This window comes from Camelina sativa, chromosome 19 (genome assembly GCF_030686135.1).
Source record: "Camelina sativa cultivar CO46 ecotype springtype chromosome 19, ASM3068613v1".
NCBI lineage: Eukaryota > Viridiplantae > Streptophyta > Magnoliopsida > Brassicales > Brassicaceae > Camelina > Camelina sativa.
The window spans coordinates 4432188-4453901 of NC_141898.1; the positions used below are offsets into that span (position 1 = coordinate 4432188).

At 40.1% G+C, this 21714-nt stretch overlaps 5 protein-coding genes across 7 annotated transcripts; 1 reads left to right on the forward strand and 4 right to left on the reverse strand.

The window, feature by feature from the left end:
• Nucleotides 1–130: 130 nt before the first annotated feature.
• LOC104764779 (nuclear pore complex protein NUP1) lies at nt 131–5753 on the reverse strand. Of its 2 annotated transcripts, none has more exons than XM_087503225.1 (9): nt 5194–5753; nt 4841–4887; nt 4614–4726; nt 4301–4487; nt 3904–4197; nt 3749–3826; nt 3064–3660; nt 2419–2891; nt 131–2283 (listed from the first exon to the last, which is right to left on the reverse strand). In XM_087503225.1, exons 1-9 carry the CDS (start codon nt 5507–5509, stop codon nt 435–437), a joined length of 3954 nt encoding a protein of 1317 aa, XP_087359351.1. In that variant the 5' UTR covers nt 5510–5753; the 3' UTR covers nt 131–434. The 2 variants fall into 2 exon arrangements, with proteins under 2 accessions (XP_087359351.1, XP_087359352.1); XM_087503226.1 differs by having other exon boundaries at nt 4293–4487; nt 5194–5743.
• Nucleotides 5754–6068: 315 nt separating this feature from the next.
• On the reverse strand, nt 6069–9514 carry LOC104764780 (calcium-dependent protein kinase 2-like). The gene is made up of 7 exons (XM_010488378.3): nt 7855–9514; nt 7623–7766; nt 7386–7538; nt 7127–7242; nt 6863–7030; nt 6493–6717; nt 6069–6372 (listed from the first exon to the last, which is right to left on the reverse strand). Exons 1-7 carry the CDS (start codon nt 8963–8965, stop codon nt 6259–6261), a joined length of 2031 nt encoding a protein of 676 aa, XP_010486680.2. The 5' UTR covers nt 8966–9514; the 3' UTR covers nt 6069–6258.
• Nucleotides 9515–9607: 93 nt separating this feature from the next.
• On the reverse strand, nt 9608–12245 carry LOC104764781 (ABC transporter I family member 6, chloroplastic). 2 transcript variants are annotated; one of them, XR_015591686.1, is made up of 7 exons: nt 11746–12245; nt 11456–11506; nt 11120–11341; nt 10845–10967; nt 10147–10323; nt 9802–10012; nt 9608–9674 (listed from the first exon to the last, which is right to left on the reverse strand). XR_015591686.1 is itself a non-coding variant. In XM_087503228.1 (6 exons), the coding sequence occupies exons 1-6, from the start codon at nt 12106–12108 to the stop codon at nt 9929–9931; spliced, it is 1020 nt and encodes a 339-aa protein (XP_087359354.1). In that variant the 5' UTR covers nt 12109–12238; the 3' UTR covers nt 9608–9928. The 2 variants fall into 2 exon arrangements, 1 of the variants encoding a protein (XP_087359354.1); XM_087503228.1 differs by having other exon boundaries at nt 9608–10012; nt 11746–12238.
• Nucleotides 12246–12487: 242 nt separating this feature from the next.
• Nucleotides 12488–14292, forward strand: LOC104770980 (uncharacterized). Its single transcript, XM_010495481.2, has 2 exons — nt 12488–12700; nt 12801–14292. The coding sequence occupies exons 1-2, from the start codon at nt 12562–12564 to the stop codon at nt 14147–14149; spliced, it is 1488 nt and encodes a 495-aa protein (XP_010493783.2). The 5' UTR covers nt 12488–12561; the 3' UTR covers nt 14150–14292.
• Nucleotides 14188–21677, reverse strand: LOC104764783 (DNA gyrase subunit A, chloroplastic/mitochondrial). The gene is made up of 27 exons (XM_087503229.1): nt 21060–21677; nt 20892–20961; nt 20729–20794; nt 20474–20575; nt 20212–20256; nt 20038–20136; nt 19811–19897; nt 19613–19683; nt 19025–19133; nt 18836–18898; nt 18612–18677; nt 18402–18490; nt 17873–17921; nt 17656–17742; nt 17461–17554; nt 16987–17057; nt 16810–16899; nt 16262–16387; nt 16016–16173; nt 15834–15915; nt 15561–15725; nt 15380–15481; nt 15166–15302; nt 14939–15056; nt 14814–14868; nt 14622–14721; nt 14188–14541 (listed from the first exon to the last, which is right to left on the reverse strand). The coding sequence occupies exons 1-27, from the start codon at nt 21482–21484 to the stop codon at nt 14415–14417; spliced, it is 2853 nt and encodes a 950-aa protein (XP_087359355.1). The 5' UTR covers nt 21485–21677; the 3' UTR covers nt 14188–14414.
• Between the last annotated feature and the right edge of the window lie 37 nt (nt 21678–21714).

Here is a 21714-nt window from a genome sequence, read left to right on the forward strand (position 1 = left end):
AAACCAAAACTGAAGAAAGATTTGACCAAGTATTTATTACAAACACTACAATAGAAGAGAGAGAGAGTTTTTTTTTTTTTTTTAAGGAAAAAAAGAGAAACAGAGCTTACTACTCTTACAGACTCCAGTATTTTTCTTTCTGAGAATTACAAAACTTTCCTACAACTTTTATAACCCTGAACAAATTTTAACTCCCAAATCCTTGCTATTGTTGACACGAATACAAAAGAGATAATGAATAAGCATAAACGCCAAGGGAACCCCCCATACTCTTACCTCTTTCATCAAACGACAGATCTGCTCTGCATCCCAGTTTACCCGAGTATATATATAGCCAACAGAAAGACCAAAAAGACTGATTATGTATGATTCTCTTCATGAGCCCAGCTATGCATTTTCTTTGTGTGGTGGTGTATCATCCCCCCTAATGCTGCTTATTTCTTCCTGTTGGTTTTCTTCGCTTTAAAGATTCTGCGTCCTGACTTATCGCCTCCTCCAGTGCTGCCTAGTGAAAAGCTCCCACCTCCTTGAAACTCTAGACTCTGTGATGCCTGGAAAGGTGATGCGTTCTGTGGCGTGCTTGGGATCGGCTGCCCTCCAAACTGGAACGGGTTAGCCATTGATGAAGGCTGTGTCGCTGCTCCTCCGCCAAAGCCAAAGTTCGGTTGCGGCATCGTGACAGCCGGTTGTCCAAACATTGGCGGCGCTACCATGGATGCTTTATTAGCTTGGTCTGTGTCTTCTGCCATGCTGTCTTCCATGCTTACTTGTTGGTTATTATTGTTGATGCCATTTGTGTTATTAGGAGCACCAAATGCAAACCCGGAATTCGAGTTACCGAACACAGACTGTGATGGATTCGCTGAGGGGGCTGAGTTACCAAATACCGGCTGCTGCGGAGTGGTAGGACCGGTTGAGTTGAAACCAAAGATAGGTGAAGATGATGGGGTGTTGGTAGATGCACCAAAAATGGGAGCAGGAGTGCTTGAACCAGTAGCAGCAGAAGATCCTCCAAAGTTAAAGGTGGGAGATGAAGAAGGGGTGAACGAGGAACTAAATACTGGAGCAGAGTTGGGAGCTTGCCAGCTTGACCCAAATAGGGGAGAGCTTGTTGTACCACTAGAGCTTGCAGAGGAGTTAATCGTACTCAGTTGAGGAGTTGAGCCAGAAGCAAATACAAATGGAGAACTGTTTGATGCAAGAGAAGAGTTCCCAGACGAACCAAATGTAGGAGCAGATGCAGACGAACCAAACTGGAAGAGGGTGCTTTGGGTTGATGTTGTGGTTCCGCTGCCAGTATTACCTGTCTGAGCATTTGCAGCACCGAAAAGATTCGAGGCCTGAGATTGAGAGCTAGCAGCAGAAGCTGATGAACCAGCATTGAATCCAAAAATACTGCCTCCGGTACTTGCAGCTACACTTCCAAACATGCTACTACCAGAGCTTGTAAATGCAGGAGAGGAAGTACCAAAAATATTACTTCCGGCATTATTACTCCCGGCATTAGTAGCTGCCGAACTCATAGAAAATTTGCTGGTCTCGGTCACAGGGGTTGAGGAAGATGTCACACCAAATATTAAACTTCCAGAGCTCACAGGAGCAGATGATGCAACAATAGAAGGGTTTGATGTGCTGCCACCAACCACAGAGGATGTCCCACCAAAAATATTTTTACCTGCATCTGCCACAGCAGGAGATGAGCTTCCAAACACAAAACCTGGCGTGCTTTTATTCTCTGAGGACTTAGCACCAAAACCGCTGCCAGTGCTCGGCTCTGCTGAAGCCATTCCACCAAACTTGAAAGTGTTTGTATTTTCAAATGTTGACTTTTTTACTTCAGGCTCCTTTGAGATCTGTCCGCTAGATTGAGTTACAGCTGGCGCAGAAAATGGAGCTGCAGCTTCCCCAAATTTGAAAGGTGATGTAGAAGAGGCGGGAGGTGCTGCAGTTGATTGTGAGTTGCTATCGTTACTGGTATTAGCAGGCAACTTTCCAAATATACTAGAGGAACTGGGAGTAGCGGCAAGAGATTGCACAGTTGACGGCACATCACCCACAGAATTATTGGAAGGTATACTTGAGATACTAGGTGGGAAGGAAGGGATTGAACTAAGAGACCCATTATTTGGAGGTGGACTGACAGCGTTTGCCCCAGCTGAGAATATACTACCATTGAGGGTTGATGCAGCTGAGGTAGTCGACTCAGCTCCAAAAGCCCTGTTGCTGAAAGTTATCTTTGATTCAGTTGGTTTTGCCCAACCCTCTGACACGCCAAAACCAGTGCTGCAAACATCAAGAAAGAGAGTCAGAAGCCAGTAAAAAAAAACATAACCAATATGGGTGAGCCTCACTGGTTAATAGACACGAGATGAAGTAGGTGCCTATCAAACTAGGCGAAAAAATAGTCATGCCACCAACCTGCTCGTCTCTTTTAACTTGATGTCTGCAGATGCACCAGCGTTTTGATTTAATAAGTCAGTGGCAGCCGGTGATGAGACGATGCTGGGAAATACAGTATCAGCTTTTTTAGGCTCTTCGAGAGAAATAACTTTCTCTTTTGAGGTAAGCTTGCCAGGAGAAATACTCGATTTGTCAGTCCCTTGTATGAACTTTGAAGTTGGCTCTGAGGCCATATTACTTTGCTGAACAGCTTCAGTGGGCAATGCCGAGAAGTTGAACCTTCCAGTTTCCAGAGATCCATTAGAGGTACTCTGAGATGCGTCACCATTAGATATATATGATGTAGAGGGCATCGCTTCAGAGGGAGTACGTAGTTTCTCCCCGTTAGGCATGCTGATACGACTTTTCTCAACTTTGAAGACATTCTGTTTTTCTACCACTTCAAAGGGAGTAGATGCCGCACCATGATCATCATCCAAATCCAAGAAATCCTGCATTATCGCAGTTGAATATATAGACTGGTCAAAGGTGTGCCATAAAAATATTGACAAAGGAGAAATATGAATGAACAACATAATATTTGCAGCTGGAGAGGGGTTAGGATTGCCCGCTTTGACATTAACATTCTGGAAATATAACTATAAGAAATAAAAAAAAGAATACCTCATGCGCACTCATTCGAAATGCTCTCTTTTTTGGAGGATGCTCTTCCAACGAATTCGTGAGAGGCAAATAGGCACCTTTACCAAGAGTCTCCTGAGCTTGAGTGGAACCAGTTTTGCTTGTGCCATCAACAGTACCACCAGTCTTCTCACTCGGGGCCAAAACCTCTCTGGAGCCACTCTCTCTAGATTTTTCCTGCTTTTGATAGCTAGAATCTGGCAAATTTTCCTTCTTCTCAGGAAGATTATCCAAGAACTTTGGTGCCTCCACATTCTGTAGGCTTTTGAGTGCGGGACCACGTAGCATGGATGGTGATAACTTACTTGGTGCCATATTATCAAGATGTTGAAATATTTTTGAAACCATATCACTGGACTTGGTAGGAACAAGGTTAAAACTTGAACCAGGAATATTCTCTGCACTGTCTCTAGATGTATGGGTAGTTTTTTGTCCACCATTGGCACGGACAGAAAGTGGGCTCTCAGAAGCAGGAAGAGCCAAGCTTCGGGACGAAAGGTTAGATTTTTGACGAATCCTCCTTACAGGGCCCACAGATCCTACGTCATTATCTAAGACTGAGCTCCTCCGTTTAAGACCCTACAAAATTAAATAAAAGTCATGTGAATACTTTGTTTCAGAGAAAAATCTGAAAACCCGTTTAACGCATAGTCAAAAATGTTCTCACCGACTGAAACCCTTGCGTAGAACCAGAAGGTAAGCTTCCTTCCCATGTACCTGGAGATGCTTGAAAAAGAGACCCAATCTGGAAAAAAAAGACCACTATGTAAAATTGGAAGCAAGTAGAAAACTTAATAAATAATTATGGCTCAAAACTGAAACCTTCACAGTGGACTGAGGCCTAGAGTATGGTGTTCTGGCCATGCTATAAACAGCAGATCTTCCCCGAGATCTAGGGGTGACAAAACCATTTTCCAAAGGTCTTTGTCCAGAAGGCTTTGGTACCAGTGAGATTGTAGGTGACTTCTGCGGAAACGGGGTTCTGTTCAGGAAAACAGAATCTTCCCTACCCGCTTGCCCACGCAATCCCAACATAGAAGGAGTAACTTCTGAAGGTCGGCTACCCATGTAGGCCTTTGCAAGCTGTGCTGGCGAAGCAACGCACTCAACGAGAGCCTGGTAAAGATGTCATCAACAACAAAAATATTAACAACTCCACCTTGTATGAAGCTCCGCTAACACAGGCTAGTATATTTAATACGTCTAACAACTTTCTTACTGTCGAACTTCCAGGAGGTGTTGAAACAATGGCGTTCATACTTCCATTATTTGGATGCGTCCTATCCCTCTCATGTGATGGCGGATGTTTCACAACAATACTCGCTTCATTTCTCTGCTCTTCATTCACAGTGGATGAATCAGCAGCTTTTGAACGCAGCAAGGTAGTTAATCGATCAACTTCAGACCTGTAAAATCATCAAAAGTGATCAACAGATTTTCAAAAACATAATAACTTTCACCATAGTTCGAAAACGCCAACAGGTTACTCTACTGGGTTATATGCACAATGTAAAACTTGTATGATAGTGCACCTTGTAAAAGTTTTCCCCTGTAAGATTTTCTCAAGATCTGTAAATCCATCTTTGGTTTGATCAACAGATGCATTGGTATCTACCATCCGAATCAAATCATTCTTCATGGACAGCTTCACATAGAACACATCAATAGATAAAACATATGTCACACTACAGAGGATAAAAAAACAATGAAATCCAAAGAAGGAAGATATTTCATCTAAAGATGCAGCTAATTTACTTACATTGGAGACGCCCTGCTTGTGTTCTATCTTCCTCTCCAGATTCACATCTGGTCCATGATAACAGAAACAATACACATTAACAACGTCCACTTAGAAAATCGAAGAACGAATTCAATAAGTGACTGCTAGCAACAACCTGGCTAAGTACTTGAAACATTCCAACAACTTTTATGTACTCTTAGTTCTGAATCACTAAAAAAAAAAAAAAAAAAAAAACAAACAAAGGGCAAATCTAAACGCTAAAAAAAATCTACAATTCCTAAATCAAACTTCTCTAAGTACCTTAGAAACTGCGAATGAGATTAAGAAAAAAAAAAAACCTTTTGCATCGAATAAAGCAACAAACCCCTTACCTCTTTCTGGAAGCTGCTTCTGCTGCTCCGGAGACTGTGCAGGCGTCTCAACTGAGCCAAGGCGTTTCCGGAAAACCGAAGCGAAGAGCCTATGAGCACTATAAGTAATAAGCCTCTGGGCCGGATCCACCAATTTCGACAACCAGCCGCCGCCTCTGACATCTCCGCCACCAAGTCCAGAGTTCCTCACGGAAGTCGGTGGTCGATCATAGGGAGTTTTCTGAGACCTTCGAGCCGTCGGCTTCCGGGCCTTTCCACCGGTTCCAAATCCGCCGCCGTAAGGGTTGCTGCTTTCACCGCTTGCCGCGCTCGCCATTAAGCCACCCACGAAAAACTGACAAACGAATCTAGGGTTACAACGAACCTTTCCGCCTAAGGAAAAATCGGAAAAACAAAACTTATTGAGAAAAGAGGGATTTGAAAAAATTCGGTGAAATTAGGGTTTTTTTCTAATTTGTGGCACCAAAATCGAGACGAAAGAGCGAACTCGAAGAAATTAAAAAAACAAAACAAATGTTTTAGGGTACCAAAAAATAAAATTTTAAAAAACAAAAAAAAACGAGAGGAGCGTAAAGCAACGCACCTTAAAAAGGGTATATTCGTCTTTCCATTAAAGAAAACACTAGCGATAGCGACCGTCACATAAAATAAGGACACAAATCATTCTCATCCGTGAGATGGAACTCATCTGATGGTTAAGATTTAGCGTTTGACAATACTCCAGTCACACTAAAAAATATCTCCGACTGAAACGGTGATACTTAGTGGGCTGGGCTTTATTGGACAATTAGACCCCACAACCACTCACTCGCGGATGAAAATTAAAAATTAAAAAAAAAAAAAAAAAAAAAAAAACAAATGGCAGCAAAAAAAAGTTACAGACAAAAACTGTGTGTATATGCATAGAAAGTACACAGTACAAGAAAACAGATTTACCTAAACCAGTCTAACTGACAATGTCTCATCAATCAAAAATGTTGAGAAGAAAACACACAATCAATGATCATCTCATTCATTAAAAATAATAGACGAAGAAGCTATTGTTGTTGTTGTAATATCTGAAAACTAATGTTTCAGAGATATGCTAATGCTGTTCTCTAAACCCATCTTCACTGGTCCTCCCATTATGCTTCCTTTCTGCATCATTGCCACAAACTCGTTGTAGTCTATTCTGCCGTCCTGCACCAACGACGATTCAATGTTTTTTTAAGATGTCTTATCAATGTGACTCTACTGTAAGGAATGATATAATGCAATTTTCAGAAAGAGATGAGAAGGTGTGGGAAAAGGAGCTTTTACCTTGTCTTGATCAACATCACGCATCATTTCTTCTATGCGGGCATCTTCAACACCAAACTCCTCGCAGGCTTGTTGAAGCTCGTCCGGGGTGATAAAGCCGCTCTCGTCCTTGTCAAAGTAGGAGAAGGCAGCGAACAAATGGTCCTCTCTCTCTATTTTATTTAGATGCAATGTGGCCGCTATGAACTCTTTGTAGTCTATTGTTCCGCTATTGTCCACATCAGCCTGAAATATAGACGAAACAGAACATACACGATTATTGCAAAAATCGGAGATAGAGATCAGGAACTTCTACCAACAGACCAGTTGAATCATTGAAGTTTGGAATTCAAAGTCAAGGAAAAGAGCTAAAGTTTGGATTGAGACTTACAGCTTGCATTAGATCAAGAATTTCTGACTCTTTGAGATTGGCACCAACTCGTTTTAGTCCTGCTTTCAGTTCTTCGAAAGTTATCTGACCACTATTGTCAGCGTCAATCATCTTAAACATTTCTTTCAAACCAGCTATTTCTTCTTCAGATAAGCTCTCGGCTATGACCTGCAACAAGTTTAAGAAAGAGGCAAAACTTATTATATCTTATGTGTTTAATTTCTTTATTTGGGATCTTGTTTCGAATTAGAAAGACAAACTTACTCTTAGAGCCATTTTCTTGAACTTGTTCATTGCAGAAAATTGCTTCATACGGCTAAGAACAGCAGAGTCCAAAGGTTTATCTGGAGCCACACCGTCAATATGTACCCATGGATGACCTGTTCAGAAACAAAGCTCCTTGAGATGAAGCAGAACGGTGAAGTTCAAATACAAAAATGTATTTGGAAAATCACCTAGCATGTGTTTGTGGGACAATAGACCAGGAAATGAAGTTCACAGTTGAGAATGGTTTAAAACTTACATAATACTTGATGCGCGGTTAGTCTTCGCTTGGGGTCGCGAACAAGCATTTTCCTGACCAAGTCTTTTGCGCTTTCAGAGATGCTTGGCCATGGATCAGATGAAAAGTCAAGATCACCATGAAGGACCTGCTCGAAAATACCTTGTTCGGTTTCTGTATAGTTAATGGAAACAACATTCGCTTCAGAGCCTAAAAAGAACAATCAGATGCATTTATCTACAATGGGTTCTCTCTTACCTGCCCAAAAAGGAGGAACTCCGCTTAACAAAATGTAAACAATCACACCAGCACTCCACACATCTGATTCAGGGCCATAACGCTTTCTAAGAACCTCTGGAGCTACGTAATACGGACTACCAACAACATCTGTAAAAACCTCATCTGGAAAATTGGAAAAACAGAGAACTCAAAAATCAAAGCTGTTGTAAACTGAAAGATCAAAGACAAAAGCAACCATATAAATGCAAACCTGGCTTAAAGAACATTGAGAGTCCAAAGTCAATCGTTTTCAAGAGAGAGTCTTCCTCTTTACTAACAAATAGAAAATTCTCAGGCTTGAGGTCTCGATGCATGACACCAAGAGAGTGACAAGCCTCTAAAACCCCAACAATGGTTCTGGCAAGCTCAGCAGCTTTCCTCTCTGTGTAATGTCCACGTTGAATAATCCTATCGAAAAGCTCGCCACCAGAACACAACTCCATCACAAGATGTACCGCCACAACATCCTCATAAGCTCCTTTAATGGAAATAACATTTGGATGACCAGCCAAGTGATGCATTATCTGAATCTCTCTTCTCACATCTTCAACGTCCTCATCAGTTAAAAGCTTCCTCTTGGAAATCGACTTGCAAGCATACTCGTTCCCGGTACCTTTCTCAAGGCATAAAAACGTCGTCCCAAATTGCCCTTGTCCAAGTTTCCTTCCTAATGAATAGAACTCTTTAAAGTTTTCAGTTTTCCTCTGTAACACTGACTCAGTTCTAAGCCCTGCACTGGACACTCTCCTCATATGTTTAGGATTCTTAGGTTCAGGTTTCGTCTCCGGCTTGGACTCAGACTTTGTTTCTGGTATTGTCGCCTCCGGCTTGGACTCAGACTTTGTTTCTGGTACTGTCGCCTCCGTCTTGGATTCAAACTTTGTTTCTGGTACTGTCGCCTCCGTCTTGGATTCAGACTTTTTTTCTGGTTTTGTCGCCTCCGGCTTGGATTCAGACTTTGTTTCTGGTTTTGTTGTCCTCGGCTGCACAAGAACTTCCTGCTTGGTTTCTTCAGGAAAAGCTTTCTGTTTGCTTTCATCAGGAAGAACTTTTTGCTTGGTCTCTTCAGGTTTGATCTCTGGACCAGGTTTTGATATGGTTTCAGGATTGGTCCTTGGGTTTGGCATTGTGATAGGCTCAGGGGGCTTATTCTGGACTTGATCAGGTGCTGGTTCTGAAGCTGCTTGTTTGGCAACTTCTGTTTTACCATGAGAAGAAGAAGAAGCTTGCTCAGCTCCAAGCCGTGGTCGCCACATTGCAGCCGAGACAGTTTGCAAGAAACCATTGCCAGAAATGTTTGGTCCAACGCAAACATTACCCATCAAAATATCTCTCTACTTTATATAATCCAAACACTACACTACAGAATCGCATTCAAGCTCTCCACATCAAGATCTGATCAAAAGAGACAAATTTGATCTGATCTGATCTCATTCCTAATGATCATAGACACTATAACTGAAAGTCAAATCTCTTATAATCTAAGACTCGCGATCATGCAGTGATTTTAAAACACCGAATACAGATTGCACAAGCAACAAAAAAAAAAAACCCTACTCAAGGTCTTCCTCAACAACAACCAATAGGCCAGACGATACTACACAAGACAAAAATCGGGTTTTCAATAGGGAGATGGAAAAATCAAAAATTCAAAGGAAGCCAGCGATGCAATGAAACGAATCCAGACAAGGGAAATTATCTGAAAACAAAGAGATCGATCTAGGATGGAAAAGAAATGGAGAATGATATTTTGGTTCGGTCGGAAAATAAGCGGGGGAAATCGAGGGATGGCTTATTAGCACTACATTTGCAAGATGAAGATGATGAATGAGATGATTAATCGAGTTTGAAAAACGCGTCTGGGTTTAATCATCAGCGAATTTTGCGTTCCCCTTGTCTTAATTAATGTGTATTTTTTTTTTTTCCCAATTCCAGCATCAGCAGTCAGCACTCAGCAGGCGATATAAATAATCAGAGTAATTTTACTTCGTCAATCTCTCAAGTAATTTAGAACATTGGTAATGACATAATCTGAACATAAGGGATTATTAACTGAACTTATAGTTTGTTAGTTACAAAAAAGTAAGAACTGTTCAGAAACAAAACCCAATAAAGTAGTTTCTCATGCAAACACCAATGATGCCAAACAAAAACCTACGGGTCAACGATTGTAGCGACAGATTTGATTTTCCAATCATCATCAGCTTTAGCTTCCATCGTCTTTGACCCATATATAACCATGGTCTCTCAAATAAGGAAGACAGGTTATGGATGATCTGCGATAACTAACCCGATATCGCTTTGTAGCCTTCCTTTTCCAGTAGTTTGGCCAATGTGTTGTCTCCGGTTTTAATGATTCTTCCGTTCTCCTGAAACCCCAGCAACATACATCAACCACCAAAACAAAAAAAAATTGAAGTGACTCGGATTTTGGTCATAAAAACCGAGCCAATATGATCTTTGTGAACCTAGTAAAGAAGGCTGGTTTGGCAACAATACTCACCATGATGTGTATTTGAGTTGGTTTGATGTAGTCAAGTAGGCGTTGATAGTGGGTTATCATCAGAACAGAGTTTTTTGGTGTCAAAAGTCCATTCACCGCCCTTGCCACATCCTGAAGTGCATCAACATCCAACCCTGAATCAATCTCGTCCAGTATAGCCAACTCGGCTCCAAGGACCTGCAAGGACAGGAAGAACGTTACCAACTGTTGCATTAGTGTACTTCAAAGAGGAAAGCAAACAAATCAACTATGTTCATGTTTATTAATAAACCAAAAATTCCCACTCCTCGGGAGCCAGAACTCAAGATGACACAAGAAAGTGCCTCAGGTTTCGAGCCTTAAATTAACACTACCATGACATTCTTAGGCCACAGCAAAAAAAGTATATAAGCTCCAAATAAGGTAAAGTCTCCATTGATTGCAGTTGCAGATATTTTAAGAACAAGGAAATGTAAGGAGATATGAAGAGATATAACCGTTTCCTTTCAGCTAAAACTGCAGTCAAATAGTTTTTATAGAATACTAACTGCTAGCGTAATTTCCACGTTGGTTTATGAAAATACATGTACCTGCTTAAGCAATTCTACCCAAAAATCTTGAAATTTCTAATTATTAGCCTTGCCGTTTTAACATGATACATGAGTACGGAAGAAGGATGTGGTCACAACTGAAAAACAAGGGAAAAATGAAAGCAATACCGCTAACTGTAGAATCTCGTTTCGTTTCCTTTCACCGCCACTAAATCCTTCATTGACATTTCTGTTGAGAAAATCGGTCTTCATGTTCACAACTTCAAGTTTTGACACTAAGTGGCTGTAGAACTGCATGAACCATGTGAAATCAGTAAGAACTAAGACAGAAGATATGCAAATAGACAGTTTCTGCAAGGGGGGGACCAATCGGAACAGTGGCAAACAACAAGAAGTAAAAAAGAATGCAAACTAAATCTAAATCCTCTAATTAGGCAAAGCACCTGGATTGGATCAAGCTCTGGCTGACCGAGCTTTCTTTTACGAGCATTGAACGCCATATTCAAGAAATCCATATTGCTAACACCAGGGATCTCAACTGGAGACTGGAAACTCATAAAGAGACCAGCAAGAGATCTTTCCTCTGGTTCCATATCAAGTAGATTCTGCCCTTTAAACACAATACTCCCTCCCGTCACTTCATAATCAGGATGGCCAACAAGAACCTACAACAAATAAGGCTCAATGAGAAAACAAACACGACTATACACCACAAAGAACTATCCTGAGATACAAGATAACAGATGAAATCATATTCAAACACAAGTAAAAAATTTCACCTTGGAAAAGGTGCTCTTCCCTGAACCGTTCTTCCCCATCACTGCGTGAACCTATGAGTTGGTTAGCAAAACCACGAAAGAAGCCATAGATTACAATCAGCAGAATCAGATATTTCTAACATAGGACCAATCAAAAAGGTCAAATTTTTCACAATTTCAATTATTCTTGACTCATTATGTCAAACTCAAACAATTCTCATATGATGAGACAACACTGGTGAGATACCATGGGAAAGCTTAAGCTTACTGGTGATTAACATTTAAGTCAACCTAGAAAAATTGATAAGCACCTCTCCTTCATAGACAACCAAATTGACACCTTTGAGTATCTCCTGTCTCGATTCAGCAATCACAGCTCTCAAATCCCTAACCTCAAGCAACGGGATCCTACCTCCGTCATCGCGATCTTCCACCAACGAATCCGAATCAACGGCTGAGGATACCGAAGACGCAGCAGTAATAGTTACTGAACGACGAGTGGTTCTCAGGGTTGGAGCAGCGGCGGCGGAATTAGCTCGGAGATTCCAGAAGAGAACACGAGATGGCGAAGTTCCAAGTCGAACTCGCTGAGTAGGAGGAGGAGGTGATGAAACAGTTGGAACGAATTGAGCAATAGAGTAAGCGTGACGGAGCTGTAGATTAACGCCGGCCATGGAGACAAAAATTTGCGGCGGAAGAAGACGAAGACGGTGGGGGTTAAGTTATCCGGTGAGTGTTGTGGTTAGGTCCAAGGGAATCTTAATTTCACGTGTTGAATGCCACGTTGTATATCTACATATATATATAGGCGCTATTAGCTAAAAAGGAAATAAATAAATAAAACGACGTCACTTTGTGTTGATACGGCTAGCATCTTCTTAAACCTTAAAAAGCTTCTTTCCTTGAAGTAGAAGAAACCACATTACATATGATATGAGAGAGACCTTGGGATGAAGAAACAGACAAAGTCAATACCCTAAAGCAATCCTAAACCCAAACCTTCCCATTCCTTCTAACTGTATCTTATATACAACATTCAAACACCATGTTTCTATGTTTCATATTTAGTTCTGTTTATTACTTAAAAGTTTCAATTTTTTTTTCCTGACATAGTAAACTGTTGTTACATGGCTGCGATATTCAAGAGACCAAGGCCTGTCGGTGGTCGTCACCCACCACCGCTGGCTCCGACTGTGAGCAGTTTCAAACCGAGAGCTCAATGGACTAACTCCGGATCTTCCATTTTCCTCTACGTCAATCTTCCTGGTCTTTTTTATCTCTTATTTCTTGTGTTTTGTGTCTTTGAGTTCAATGTTTAAATGATACAATCTTTATGAATTTCTTGTTTGTTGTGTGGAATGGACAGGCTTTTATAGTGATCAAATAGTAATAAAGAGGGATGAGAGGACGAGGACTGTCCAGATTCAAGGCCAGCGACCGCTCTCTGCTCAGACTAAGGCTCGTTTCAATGAATCTTACCGTGTCCCCGATACCTGTGACATGACTAAATGGAGCACGTCCTTCTCACATGGACTCTTGACGATCGAGTTTCCAGCGATCGTGGAAGGTGACAAAAAGGAGAAAGCAGTCCACGATCAGGGGAAAATTGGACAGAGGTCTAATGAAGAGAAAAGTAGTCCTAATGGGAGTACCTTGGGACGAAAGAAACCTTTGAACGAGGAGAAACAAGCGGGGACAAGTCAAGAGAAAGCTACTCCAACGTTGAATGAAGAAAAACCCAAAACGTATAAGTCAGTGGTTGAGAGTAATAGAGAGGTGCCAACGGGCAGTCGAGAGAAGTCTGAACCGAAAGTTCAAGCAGGAGAAGCGATCCCTAACGTAAGGGGCAAGGAGGGTGCGAAAGAAGATAAAGTGGTTGAGAGAAAGGAGGCTGCTCAAATGGGCCAGCAGAAGATTGGACAGAAATTGAAGGAAGAAGAGGCTAAACGTTCACCAGCCCTTGGTACTAGCACCTTAAAACCCAAGGTACGTGCGATAGAAGAGGAAGTAAGTGAGGTAAAGAAAGATGCTGATATAAGTCAAAATAATACTGGACAAATGGTGAAGGAGAAAGAGATTATACGTAAATCACCGGCCGTTGATGCTAGCTTGGGAAATAAGGTACAAGCTAAACTTGTTGAGAAGAAGGGAAATGGTGAAATAGGTCAGAAGCTGAAAGAGGGAGGAAAGATTAACGTGGGACAAAAGGAACAAAGGAAATATACAAAACCAGTTGTTGGTGATGAGGCAAGAACAGAGAAAAAAACGAATCAACCAGAGCCTGAGCTAAAAACAAAAGAGGGAGACGAACGAACCGAACTGGATGTTGATGATGGCTTGATAAACAAGCAGGATGAGAAAAATGAGAAGGTTGGAGATATAGTAAGTGAAGGAAAGATCCAAGAGATAGTGGAGCAAAAGAAGATAGAGGAGACCGTTTCAGCCAAAGATACAGGAGATCATAAGGATAATGCTGAAGTTGTCGAACAAGAAACCGGTCCATTACTAGTCAAAGAAGGAACCGGTCCATTACTAGTCAAAGAAGGACAGACGAAGACCAACATGGATCCTCCTCCTACAGTAGGAGGAAGAGGAATGGGTGAAGACGAGAGCCGGACGTATGACATATCTTTGGTGAATGTTGGCGCAGCTGCTCTTGTGATCATGGGCTTTGGTGCTTATGTCTTTGTACCACTTGTAAAATATTTTTCTTGATTTGGCTAACAAGAAAACAAAAGTGATAAAACTGTTGGTTTAGCATAACCAGAGTTATTTGTTTCAACTTTTCTGAAGTATGATATTAAACCAAAGAGAATGTGATACTGATTAATGTTAATAACTAACTTCGATAATGATTTTCTCTTCTCCTAGTTTAGTAACATAGGAAAACAAAAAAGACGAAGAGAGGACTAAAGCACATAGACGCTATGTACTGAGCTGATCATGGTCACAAAAACTGGTTGAGTTTGGATTGTAAAATTTACAGGCTAACGGCTTCGACGATTCCATTACTTGGAATTTCCTCTGTATCTTCTTCATCAGCTGCAGAGATCAGAGAAGCAGATTGGATCTTTCCGGCATGATCTAGCCGCATAAGAATCACTCCCCTGAGAAAGTAAAAATCAAATGAGAAAACATAAACATAAACAGTAGGAAAGTCTGTCAAATGAAGGGAATAAACATATACCGCGCTCTACGAGACTGAATGGAGATATCCCTGACTTTGATCCGGTTCACAGTTCCGCTTTGACTCACCAGAACTACTTGCTCATCGCTCTCTCCATCCTCTGCAAAAAAAAAAACAACCATTGGTGAGATTCTATATAAACAGCAAATACAGAACATATAAATCCTTATATCTGGGAGAGTGTATATTTACCAGCTAAGAAGTAACCAACCACGAAAACAGCAGCCAAACAATCATCTTCCGCAAACTGAGATGAAAGGAAAAAAGATAAATTAGCAAACAAACCTAATAAAAGATGATAATAATCCAGATCATACCTTGCATCCAACTAAACCAACCCTGTTCAACCGCGAACGCTTGAAGCTACTCAGACAAACACGCTTTCCGTAGCCATTCTCACAGACGAATAATAGCCATGGACCAGTGGTTTGTTTCCTGCATTTGTTTTGGGTTAACAAAGTAAAGAAGACAGTTAAACATTAACTAAAAGTGATGAGAAGTTTCTAGAGCAAATTTCAGCAGATATAACTTAAGAAAAACGTACACAGTTGAAATATCTTTCGACTTCTCTTCCATATCTTTCCGCAGAGATGCAGGTATGATGTCCATGCTCGCCATCTTATCCTCTTTCCTAAGTCTCATGGCAGTCACTCCTTTTGTATTTCTGCTCAGTGTACGAACCTAGTACACAACAGTCATTAGAGTTTGCTCATGTAACAAACCTTTACTTGGAAAAAGAATCGAGAACCACAACTTACACCATCACATGTACTCAAGACGACCATTCCATTTTGGGACGCCATGGCCACAAGATCATCGCTTGAGCAACAACGAACCCATTTCAATTCATCACCAGAATTCTAAAGACAAATAATTATCTTAGAATAACCTTGTTAGGAAGACTGTACCCAAAATTAGACTAGAGGAAAAGGGACAAACCAATTGAATTGCTATGATTCCAGTTGAGCGTATTCCTGAGAATAGTTTCAAAGATACTTTCTTGATGCAGCCATTCACTGTAAGCATCAGGAGATAGCGGTCTTCAGCAAACTCACTAACCGGAACGATGGAGGTTACTCTTTCACCTTCCGACATGGATAATATCTGTTTCCCCAAGTCACATGAAAACAGCGAAACATTAGCCTTCATCGAATTGTAATATTTTTTTCGACGTTGCAGAAGGATTACATAGATATACAATATGTAAATTACCTGAACCAAAGGTGTGCCAGCTGCATTGCGGGAGCATTCTGGAATTTTATACGCACGGGTCGAGTAAACTATGCCCCGGTCGCTGAATGTAAGAACAAGTAGAAGCAATAAATTACACAACAAGGCAGAAAAACAAAATCCATGTGTATGGCAAACACAAAGTCGGTTTCCGTTAAACATACCTGAAGAAGAGGACATGGTCATGTGCATTACAAACAAGAAAATCAGACATTGCATCATCAACTCTCAGTTTCCCAACAGATTTGCCAATCGTTCCACGATGCTGAAGATTGAATGTATCAGGCTTCATCCTCTTCACATAACCCTTTTCGCTGATAGCCTATAATCATCCAGAAATCAAGAGTTACAAAACAAACAACAAAGTTCTCAGAGTTGAGAAACTTTATGGGTTTAAGTATGCAACAAACCATCAGCATCTCTTCATTTGGAATAACATCTATATCTTCCAGATCACCACTGTCAGAATCTTCCAACATTGAACGCCTGGGACTTGAGAATCTGTCCTTCAGCTCTATTGCTTCTTGTTCGATTAACTATAAAAAACGAAGGAAAGAAAGTAGTAAGTAACATGAAAACGAAGCAAACGAAGCAAAGAACTATATTGTGGTTACAAGAATATCATCATGTATCAGCAATTTTCCTAACATTGTCCCAGAACAGCAACATATATGTACAGTAAGCAGCTTTACAAATATATTAAAAAAAGCACCAATTACTGTTTCTTGAGTAAACAGAGGGGGCCATATTAGCAAACAAGAAATGGAAGAAGCATTAGAATCATTTTACCACATCGTTATACATGGACAAGAGTTTGAACCTCAGTGGACTCAAACAATCAATATTACAAAATTAGAGTATATATACTGCGGCATCGATCATTTTAACAGCGTCTACGTGTTCTAATATCTTCAGCAAAAAGTACAGTAATAGATAACAAAAAAAGTGAGTACGTCACCTTTAAGATATTTGTTCGGGTTGATAATAGCGACTCCAACTTTGTAATTTGCTCTGTCAGTGAACTACTCTCATCAGTAAACTTTTTCCGCTGCATACATATGAAGGGATAATCTAGTTAGAGCATTTTCAGGCTTTCAAGTTTCATAAAATGAACTTAGAGAGGATAAGAAAGCACCTCAAGAGCAGTTAGCCTTCGAAGACTTATCTCCAGTATAGCATCAGCTTGTTTCTCAGAAAGACCATATTCTACATACGTAAATGTTTGAATATGTTAATTTTTATCTATGGTATTTTCCCTTACAATAGGGACTTAACAATCATACATCCCTAAAAAAACTTTATCATAAACGTCAAATCTTACAATGAACGAGACTCCAGCACTTCCACATAAAAAGACAAGAAATATATTATGCTCGTCAAATATAATTATGGACAATTGTACCACAAGATGTATTCTTTTGGTAGTGCGGATCCTAGACTAAGTCTACCAGTCCACCTAAGAAAAATTGGCACTAGTTTACTTTTCTCACTATTACTTTTCACCTCCCAGTTCTCGCTCACTTTTCAGAATTTTGTTTACACATCAACCTATCATATGCAGTCCAAAAGTGTCAAATAGAGTATATTCTCAAAGTAAAATAGAACTCACCGCTTTGTAAAGCAGCAGCAGCAGACGAATGACTTGAGGCGCTTTTGATGAGTTGAATTACTTGATCCATATTGTCAAGTCCAACCACAATACCCTAAGCATATATACAGTGAAGATATTAGAAGAAAAGCTTTACATAGTGAGATAATGGTCTTCATGCGCTAATTTAAGAAAGTCAAACATTTCTAAACACACCTCAATAATATGCTTTCGCTGTTGGGCATGAGAAAGCTTGAATCTTGCACGCCTTTCAACAACAGAACATCTGAAGTCTATAAAGGCCTACACAAGCAAGAAACATAAATTTGTGATTGCAGTAGTAATGAACTAGACATTCTATCTCTGATCTTCACTTTTCTATTACTCCTAGTGGGATATGTAGATAAATGATATTACAAAGACAAGTAGTTACCTGAAGTAAATCTTTCAAACCCATTAGCTTGGGTTCTCCATCACATATACTGTAAAATACGTAATATCACAATCCAGTTATGATCATTAGAAGCTTCACATACTCATTAGAAGAGTTTCAACGAGTCATCCTGGGAAACCCCCAAGTTTCTTTCGTAATGCCCATTCTATCAAGAAATACAAGAATTTCTATGATACTACCCTATTCCATGACCCACCCATATATATCTCCTAATAATTAATTTCATTACTGAAATATAAGAGAAGCTGTTGGTTAATGCATTCAACTATACCCATCTTAAATCCAGAATTCTAGTTGATAACGATCCTTATCCTTAAGGTTTCTAGAAGGGATATCTAGTAGTGTTCCAAAATATTGCCGAACTGAAAGACTTTGTTGTTGAATTTTTATACAGAAACTGCAATAGTTTCTCGAGATAACAAATGTGGATTTCATTCTATGTTTCTTCCACAACTATGATGTCTTGGGCACAACATGCAAAATAAAATGTTACTTCAAAGCAACTCACCCAACCATGTTGCAGCTAAAGCTTGATTGAAGGGCAGTATGCCGGTAAAGATTATTTAGCACAAGTGCAGGATCTCCTCCTCGTTTGAGCTATACAGAAGTATTTGGATTAAGTATTTGGATATTATGTCAAAATCATTACCTTCCGATACGAAAATTTAAAGCAGACTAATACATGATACATCGAAGTGCAGAGAAAGCAGTGCAATACCTCAATAACCACACGCATCCCATTACGATCACTCTCGTCACGTATGTCACTTATGCCCTCTAGCGTCTGAAATTAACAAACACCTAACATCAATAGATGAAAAACAGACTTCGCAAGCATCTAAGGAAAGTGAAATACTAGATGTAACACACATGTGAATAAAATAAGTACATATTGGTAAGTGAAGCAAAAATAAACATTAGATGTTGCAAGTTTAGTTGTACCTTATTTTCAACAAGTTCGGCAATCTTCTGGACAAGCGTAGCTTTATTTGTCTGGTAAGGAATCTGCAATAAATTCACAATCAAGGCATTACTCGACTATTTTTTACCAATAAAAACTGCTAATAAACTTTTTGAAAGCCTCCTCCTTGGAGATCTGTACATTAATCTGAAAAGAACTAAACTGATCACCTCTGTGATAATAACTGCATTCCGCTTTGTCTTTGCATCCAGCAATTCAACTTCAGCTTTTCCTCTAACTACAACACGCCCTCGGCCAGTTCGGTAAGCATCCAAAACCCTTGACAGCGCATCAACACAATATACAATTATAAGGATCCGACATTACAAAAGGCATATGCAAACTATTTTTATTTTTTTTAATAAATGTATTCAACAAACTTGAAAATAATTTTGGATGAGTAAATGAACTACACAACATGTAAGCTTTCCAAAACATAAAAACTCAGAAATACATGATAATTGAAAAGAATGCATAAGACAGACAAATAAAGGAAAACTATTTACTGGACCATCCTCTTCACTCATTTTGTAGGTACCTATAGGTACAGCTTCTGGAATCTGTTCGTCATAGATCTAAACAAAACAAAAAATGTTTTTCCATTTCCATAAATAGAAGTTTAAAACTTCAGAAGTATGTCCTTCTATTTGATCCTATAGATAGCATGCCATGCTCATATACGAGAATTTACCAAATCAAGTACTGCCTACTCACAAAAAAAATAGCAAAGGAGGAGAAACTGGAAAGCAAAGAGTTACCCAAGGTTTCCCATTATTATTCCTCCAGTTGGAAAGTCAGGTGCAGGCATGTATTCCAGCAGTTCTTGCAGCTGGCCAGTCAAAGAAGAAAGTGGAAACAACATCTTATGAATTGTCTACTTCTAAAGCAGAGAAGTTTTCACGTAAAGACCCACAATATTGACAGTCACAGAAAAGCAAAGAGGAAATGATTGATACCGTTGCTTCTGGATTATGGATTAAAGCGCAAAGCACGTCTACCAACTCCCCAAGATTATGAGGGGGAATATTTGTTGCCATGCCAACCTAAACAATGTGAAATGATCAAGATTCAATTGCATATAATATCTTATACAGCAGAAAAAGAAAAAAACTCATGAGATTAATTAAAGAAGCCTAGAACAAAACTAAGGAATTCAAATTCAAGATTTGTTTGATTATTATACCGCGATTCCAGAAGCTCCATTCAACAACAAAGCAGGAAGACGAGCAGGCAACACTGCTGGTTCTTTTTGCGAGTTATCAAAATTGGCCACAAAATCAACCTGCAAAACAAAAGAGGTTAAGGACCATCTAGTTGAGCATCGGTAAACTTGGCAATAAGTCAACAGTGAGGTTACCGTATCTTGGTCCAGATCAGACAATAATACTGCTTCTGCCAGTGGCTGTAGAAACAAATAGGAACAATAAGCTGAAAGACACTAGTAAAAATACATGTTCATCTGAAGACAAGAGAAAAAGTAGAGATGAAAGAAACAGTATAGAATATAGACAGCCAATGAAAAAGGAACCAATTGAAACAAAAGGATCCTCGAACGAAAAAGTGAATTGCATGGAAAACAATTATCAATTTGAGGACAAAGCAAGGTGAAAGGCACTCACATCAAGTCTGCATTCAGTGTAACGCATAGCTGCAGGAGGATCTGCATCTATTGAGCCAAAATTTCCATGGCCTTGGATAAGTGGACATCTCAAAGAGAAACTCTGCAAAGAACCAAGATGAGAAAAATGAATGCATTAAGATGAAAAAACGTAACAACTTTGGGAAGAATCAAGTCATGCCTGAAAAGGGAAACATTATCTGAAGACTGAAACTACATGAACATGGACTGAGACATTAGTAGTTGCTTAAATTACCTGAGCCATCCTAACAAGAGAATCATAAACAGCCGTATCTCCATGCGGATGAAATTTACCAAGAACCTGAAAATTTACAGAATCCAAAAGCACAATAGTTCTTCAGAATAAGGAATTCTAAGGAAAATGGAAGGAGAAAACATGTCGAAAAATCAATACTTACCTCTCCAACAACTCTTGCACATTTCTTGTATGGTTTTTTAGATGACATCCCCAATTCATGCATAGCAAAGCTAGAAGATAAACAATCGAACTTCAGAGACGAACAAAATCACTGAATAAGCTTTTTTTAAAAAATGAAGTAGCTTTAAGCGGAACGAAGTCACTCAACAGAATTCTCCGATGAACTGGTTTCAGACCATCTCTAACATCAGGCAAAGCGCGTCCAAGCAAAACAGATAGCGCATACGACATGTACGACTCAGTAGCTTCCTTGTGAAGCTCAAAAGGAACAATACGAGAATCGTCATCGGAAACCACCAAACCGCCATTGTTAGACCCAGACTCAGCCTTGAGCTGCTCATCGGCGCGCTTAGCAGCACCGACGACGAACTTGCCGGACCGGGGATTACGGGAGGAGAAGAAACGGACGGCGGAGGGTTCAGTGCGGCGGAGACGGCATAATGGGTCGGTGAGGGGGAATCGGTAGAAGGAGCGGCGAAGGAAGGAGGAAGAGAGACGGAGAGTGGAAGAGAGAGACATGAGAGAGTTGGGATTAGGGATTGATGCAGTGGAATGGCATAATAATGGAGTCATGCCCCAAAAAGGGTTTTAGGGATTTTTACAAGTGATATGATTAGAAAGCTAAAACCCTAGAGAGTGAGCCACACCGGAGGATTTTCCCAGGCGCCAATTTCAAGATCAAGACTTTGGGCGGAGGGGGCTTTCTGTCCAAACATAAAACATCTATGTCATTTTGTGACATCTGTTAGTTTTATTTCTCAATCACAGATTTTTGTTTTATTACTGAAAACACTTAAAATGAT

Bases quoted from the DNA above. Each gene is read 5' to 3' on its own strand.
- LOC104764781 (XM_087503228.1), bottom strand. From the start codon at position 12,108: ATGGCCGGCGTTAATCTACAGCTCCGTCACGCTTACTCTATTGCTCAA. The intron at 11,507-11,745 runs GTGCTTATCAAT...ACCAACTCATAG, and splicing joins TGGTTGTCTATGAAGGAGAG to GTTCACGCAGTGATGGGGAA. The intron at 11,342-11,455 runs GTGAAATTTTTT...TATTTGTTGTAG, and splicing joins GGAAGAGCACCTTTTCCAAG to GTTCTTGTTGGCCATCCTGA.
- LOC104764779 (XM_087503225.1), bottom strand. From the start codon at position 5,509: ATGGCGAGCGCGGCAAGCGGTGAAAGCAGCAACCCTTACGGCGGCGGA. The intron at 4,727-4,840 runs GTAAGTAAATTA...TTCTATGTGAAG, and splicing joins ACAAGCAGGGCGTCTCCAAT to CTGTCCATGAAGAATGATTT. The intron at 4,198-4,300 runs GTAAGAAAGTTG...CATCTTTACCAG, and splicing joins CACCTCCTGGAAGTTCGACA to GCTCTCGTTGAGTGCGTTGC.
- LOC104764783 (XM_087503229.1), bottom strand. From the start codon at position 21,484: ATGACTCCATTATTATGCCATTCCACTGCATCAATCCCTAATCCCAAC. The intron at 17,743-17,872 runs GTAACTACTTGT...TTGCTTGTGTAG, and splicing joins GTTTGAAAGATTTACTTCAG to GCCTTTATAGACTTCAGATG. The intron at 17,555-17,655 runs GTGTGTTTAGAA...ATATATGCTTAG, and splicing joins AGCGAAAGCATATTATTGAG to GGTATTGTGGTTGGACTTGA.
- LOC104770980 (XM_010495481.2), top strand. From the start codon at position 12,562: ATGGCTGCGATATTCAAGAGACCAAGGCCTGTCGGTGGTCGTCACCCA. The intron at 12,701-12,800 runs GTCTTTTTTATC...TGGAATGGACAG, and splicing joins CCTCTACGTCAATCTTCCTG to GCTTTTATAGTGATCAAATA.
- LOC104764780 (XM_010488378.3), bottom strand. From the start codon at position 8,965: ATGGGTAATGTTTGCGTTGGACCAAACATTTCTGGCAATGGTTTCTTG. The intron at 7,243-7,385 runs GTAAGTTTTAAA...GTTTCTGAACAG, and splicing joins AACCGCGCATCAAGTATTAT to GTCATCCATGGGTACATATT. The intron at 6,373-6,492 runs GTAAAAGCTCCT...TCGTTGGTGCAG, and splicing joins GTGATGTTGATCAAGACAAG to GACGGCAGAATAGACTACAA.